The following is a 5,798-nucleotide window of genomic DNA, read 5'->3' as shown; positions in this document are numbered from 1 at the left end:
CTCGGCCATCTAGACGACTCACTCGGCCACCTCGGAGAAGCACTCGGCCACCTCGATAGAGCATTCGGGCAGCTCACCCAGGCTACTCGGCCGCCTAGCCTAGGCCAGTCGGCCAAAAGGCCACACGACCACTCGCCCCAACCGGCCACCTGACCACTCGGCCACTCAGCCACTAGGCCACTCGGCCACCCAGCCAAAAGGCCACACGGCCACTCGACCAATAGGCTAGTCGGCCACTATGCCACTCGGTCCAACCTGCCACCAGGCCACTTGGCCACCTAACCAAAAGTCCACATGGCCACTCGGCTACACGACCAAAAGTCCACATGGCCACTCAGCTAATAGGCCATTCAGTTATTCGACCACCTGGCCACCAGGCTACTTGGAAACTCACCTCGCTTGGTCAGGTAACCTTAAGGTCTCGTAGTGCTTAGAATTCGACATTATAGACTCTCTAGCTAGAATGAATTCTAACTAGAGAGTGAGGGACAAACTATGGTGGACAAAATTTGTCCACAATTAAATTCCGACTAGTGAGCCATACTAGCTCGCCAGGCCCAATAAACCAGTAAGGCCCCAAACTAATGTAAATGGGCCTGCACATATTGAATAAGCCACCCAAACGGACCAGCTAGCACCCAGGCCCAAGTCCGGGTGCATTCAGTCAGTCAGAGACATTGAAGCTGTAAAAAAACCTGCTCCTTTTCCCATGAAGATCAGAGGGGAACCACTGAGAACAGGTCAGACGGGTGAGATAGACGAGAAAAGAATAGAAAGAAGAGGATGACTATAAAAAAGACCCTCAGGGTTGAGAAGAGGACAGCTGATAATCACTTGACTTTCTTTTACTCTCTTATTGAAATGAAGGCTACTCTCTCTCTCAGCGATCCAGTCAAGCAATTCGAATCAGTCAATCTGATCTGACCTCACCGGACTTGACCCAGTCGTTCCGTTCCGCCGTCGTCGCCACCGTCACTCTAACCATTCCACTGCTCATCCATCCATCACTATCTCACTATTTACATCATATTTTTATTACTTTCAGATAGCTTTCGTTACAACCTGACTAACTTGAGCGTTGGAGTCTCTTTGGTTGACACCCCACCGGTGCTCCCAATTGAACTCTCGTCTCTCTCTTTGTTCTTGACAGGTTGCTGGTGCATGTCTAATCAATTGTAGGAAATCACATCAACATGTATTAACTTCATCAACTTTTCATTCTATTAATTTTACTAATCAGTTCTAAATTTCTTTCTTCCTATTCTAATAGTAGGTTAACAAAAATTGATTCCTGTTCTTTTTCAAAATATAAGATCTCAACCTATATGCATGTTTTCTACATCTCTGTGATAAACTTAAAAACATAGCATACATTAAGCATAAAAACCTAATTGCTACACAAGCCAAACATGTACTTTCGTCCAATATGTAACCTATGTCTATATAACGATAGCATGTTCAAATCGCATCTTTCAAATTTTGAATCAAAATCATAAATCAAGCAAATATTGATACTTGAGTTAGTGAATATTAATTTATTTAAAAAATATATTAAAAAGTTTAATAAAAAAATAAAAAATATTAATATCATTAGCGGCAGATCCTGCAGCTAATACCCGCCGCTAATAAATGTTATTTTGTGTCAGTGTTCGATTTTGACACATAAAGTAGCGGTGGGGTCCGCCACTAATACTCGTCGCTAATAATATATTAGTAAGGGTGGATTGTCAGTTCGCCGCTAATACATATTATTAGCATTATACCGGGGAAGTATTAGCAGCGAATCCCCGCCAATACTTAATAATAGAGGCGAAAATGGGACTTAATAGCGGCGGAGCCTACTGCCGGTATTATCATTAAATGTTGTAGTGTTTATTAACTATGTTGTTGTGTCTTATTTACAAAGAATATTATTATAAGGTACTATGTTGAGTATTTAACACCATTTAATGCACTATATGGTTGATGAGTTAAATTTATATATATATAATTAAATTTAATATCAAGTTTTACATATTTTATTAAATTTAACCAATCGTTATATGTCGCATCAAATAGTATTAGTATCATCATTGCCCTATAACAATAATCATTTACAAATTGTGTTACTATATTAGTTCACTTATTATTTAGGATTTATATATTTTTGTACCCTGTTTTATGACTTGTTTTTGGACACTACGTTTTGTATAAATTATTTTTTGAACCCTATGTTTATGGTTCAATAGACCCCTAAACTCGATTTTGGTCAAAGTTTTTTGAACTAAAATTACAAATAATTCATCAAACTAATTCATTATATTTAAATACTGTGTAGTCATATTCAATTTTTTTTTTCTTCATTAAAATTAAGTTTAAGAATCTATTTAAATTATTTTATAAAACACAAAGTCTAAATAGTAATTTTTTAAAACATAAGTCCAAAAAAAATATATAAACCCTATTATTTATCATGTTAAGTCATTGTATAACGTATTGCTCTTCCATTTTCTAATCCAGCCTATATATTGGTAGCTCTAAGACGTATAACTATCATTTTACTATGCTTGTGACGTCTGAGGTGGCCATATAATAGACACTACAAAAGGTATAATAAAGATACTCAACAATTCATTAAAGTTAGTATTTTTTTCTTTCCACTTCTTGATCCGTAATTTAACTAAATAAGCAAAAAGGGTTTATATTTTATAGCATAATAATAGACGAACCAAATTTTGAGGTGTCATTACCACGATTCCTTGGAAGTTAGGACCAATAGATTGAAACTAATTTCAGTGTGCTTAATTATTGTTTTAATGTGTGGATCAAAAGATTGAACATTATCTAGTAGTATATCGTCCCTACTTTTTATTGGGAGTAAAGACGAGTAGTGGAGATGACGATGTAGATGATGGAATGCTTAAGTAAGAGTGAGAGGAATGAATTACTTTTTCTTTGTTATTGGAAAAAAAATAGTGAAAGAAAATGCATATTAAATATAATTATATGCTTACATGTAGGGTTTTAATTGGTTGCTATAATAACCATTCCCATGTCGAATAAAAAATAATAAATTAAACAGCACCACCAGAACAATCGTCTTAGGTCCCATACACCTTTCGAGTATATATAAAGATGGTGGACCATATATATACTTTAGAAGAGAAAATAATAATTTGAATATATAATTGATATTATATATTAATTAGTTTAGTGTTACATTTGTTTTTATGTGTATATAGATGTATAAACTATATATGAATAGGAACCACTCACAGTCTTTATCAAACTCCATATTTTGAGTGCGTGGAAGGAACTAGTCCCAAGAGTTATTAAAAAGATAAAACTATAGGTAACATTTGAACGAAATGATGCGTGAAAACATGGAGTTGGACATAGTCATTTTCTTGCCATGATAATCAAAATGCAAATACTATGATACCAAGGAAAAAGCCTTTCTGTGGGGCTATGCATGCGCCTTGCTAAGGATGATCAAAATGCAGATCAATCCCACGTGAAAATAGTAGCACCACTTCTTTATATAATAATAATAATAATTTTTTTTTTATTATCAATAGTAATTGTTCCCCTCCAAAAGTAGTACTATTCTAAAAACCCAATGCACGGTTAATTTTTTAAATTACATGTTTTTTTGGCCAATAATAAAAATAACACATATCATATGTTACATGTGTTTTCGTCACGATAAAAAAAATGTTACTTGAAAGGAAAAAATAAAGAAAATAAAAAGGCACTGTAGCCATTCAAATTTCTATGCTGACCTTTAATTTATTAGACGTATGTGTGAGTTATAATTGTTTGGCCACGGAGTTGATGAAGTGTCACACACGCCCATTGGGACAAGCGTGTGAGAGTGACAACAACTCACTTGGAACAGCATAATTATTTCAATATTCCCCACAAGAAAGGGAGCCAAAACCCACTTGTATATAAAGGTGGGTGCGTGGGGGCTTCACTTGTTGTTGTGAGTAGTGTTGTTTTGTGTGTATACCAAAATATTTGCTTGCTAGCCAGCTCTAGTAGCATACTGCTTCTAATTAACTCTACACTCTATTATTCTATCATATCATATACAAAGAAAAGAACAAAAAAGAAAAAAAAGTTATGGGAAGGCAACCTTGTTGTGACAAGCTTGGCGTGAAAAAAGGGCCTTGGACTGCCGAGGAAGACAAGAAACTCGTCAATTTCATTCTCACTCACGGCCAATGCTGCTGGCGGGCTGTCCCCAAACTCGCCGGTCTCCGCCGCTGCGGCAAGAGCTGCCGCCTCCGCTGGACTAATTATCTCCGGCCAGACTTGAAGCGTGGCCTCCTTAATGAAGCTGAGGAACAACTTGTTATTGATCTTCATGCTCGTCTTGGCAACAGGTTAATTTCTTATTACTACTCTTAATAATAATTAGGCATGTCTTTCTTTTCGTATATTAAATTATACCTCATACTTTGTTTTTTTTTTATGCTATTGTAGGTGGTCGAAAATTGCAGCGAAACTACCTGGAAGAACCGACAATGAGATTAAGAATCATTGGAACACTCACATCAAGAAAAAGCTGGTGAAGATGGGAGTTGATCCAGTTACGCATGAACCTCTTAACAACGACAATATTATTCAAAGCACTACTGCCCCAAATGAAGAAATAACAAAGCCTTGCACAGCTACTAATAATGATCATCATGAGCAACAAGATCTGAAAGCAGAAGAAGATCAAGAAAAGGGTATAACAACCACTACTATTAGCGGCAATGGCATGATGAGCCCGTCATCAATAGACCACTCCAAGATTAACATAAGCATCAAAACTGAAAATTCCTCCACGGATGAATCCCAGCCGTCTGATTTTAACATGTACGATCATGACCCTTTAATGAGTTATTTATTGTCAGAGAACTTTCTCGTTGAAGATTCTTCATGGGACTTTCCTGCGGCCACTACTAGCACTACTACTGCTGATAACTATAGTGATCATTTTGGGGTGTATTCTTCTTCATCAGAAGAAACCTCAACTTGGTTACCGGAGAGTAACAAGGATTTAGGAGATGATGGAGAGCTTTGGGCTTGGTTTCTTCAATGACTACATTATATATGGGATAATATAATATGTATATTTTACACCAATCTCGACTAAATTTTACCAATGTGAAGAATAAGTTTACATACATAGCCAAATTAACAAAAAAAAAGGCTTATTAATTTGTGTAGACTTCATATTTGGGTTAATACTCTTCAACAGATCTTGGGTTTTTGTTTCCAATTCTCTGGAGCTTATCCTTTTGCTTGGTTTAGTCTCTTTTGGTTCTTCTAAGCAGTAACAAATCCATATTATGTATGAAAGCATCAACATTTTATAATCGCCATGTTGGGAACAAAAATGGGAAAGACTTTGGGATGGTGTCCTTTTTTTTTTTCTTTTTTGACAAAAATGAAAAGTAAAATTATTATAATTTTCTATCTTTTTCCTACGTGGAGAGAAGGGTAGAAAGTGAACAAGTTTTGCCAATAAATAATTATACATTTGGATATTTTGTATAATAATAAATAAAATAAAAAATGCTTTTCTGCCGTGGCAGTGGGACCTTTATAGCAAAGGACGTGCCACCAAAAGGTCATTCCACTTTAGAATAATGGCATAATGGGTTTTGCAGACGATGGACCTCTTATTAGTGTATAATGAAATGATGGTGCTCTTTGAGCTTTTAGAAAGAAAGAAATGTTAAATTATTAATTAAATATTATAGGGTGAATCATGCATTATATTGTATATTCCAACGAATATTTTTGTACTTCATGATCTCTTTTTT

At 35.9% G+C, this 5,798-nt stretch overlaps 1 protein-coding gene across 1 annotated transcript; it reads left to right on the top strand.

The window, feature by feature from the left end:
* The first annotated feature begins 3,950 nt into the window (after positions 1 to 3,950).
* Positions 3,951 to 5,369, top strand: LOC133797995 (MYB-like transcription factor ODO1). The gene is made up of 2 exons (XM_062236152.1): positions 3,951 to 4,367; positions 4,468 to 5,369. Exons 1-2 carry the CDS (start codon positions 4,105 to 4,107, stop codon positions 5,069 to 5,071), a joined length of 867 nt encoding a protein of 288 aa, XP_062092136.1. The 5' UTR covers positions 3,951 to 4,104; the 3' UTR covers positions 5,072 to 5,369.
* The last annotated feature ends 429 nt before the right edge of the window (positions 5,370 to 5,798 follow it).

The sequence above is a fragment of the Humulus lupulus genome, chromosome 8, assembly GCF_963169125.1.
Source record: "Humulus lupulus chromosome 8, drHumLupu1.1, whole genome shotgun sequence".
Lineage (NCBI taxonomy): Eukaryota > Viridiplantae > Streptophyta > Magnoliopsida > Rosales > Cannabaceae > Humulus > Humulus lupulus.
Note: the sequence above shows the minus strand (reverse complement) of the source record. Positions and strands in the feature narration are given on the sequence as shown.

Excerpts from the sequence above, each read along its gene's own strand:
- LOC133797995 (XM_062236152.1), top strand. The coding sequence starts at position 4,105 with ATGGGAAGGCAACCTTGTTGTGACAAGCTTGGCGTGAAAAAAGGGCCT. Across the intron at positions 4,368-4,467 it reads CATGCTCGTCTTGGCAACAG|GTGGTCGAAAATTGCAGCGA; the intron begins GTTAATTTCTTA and ends ATGCTATTGTAG.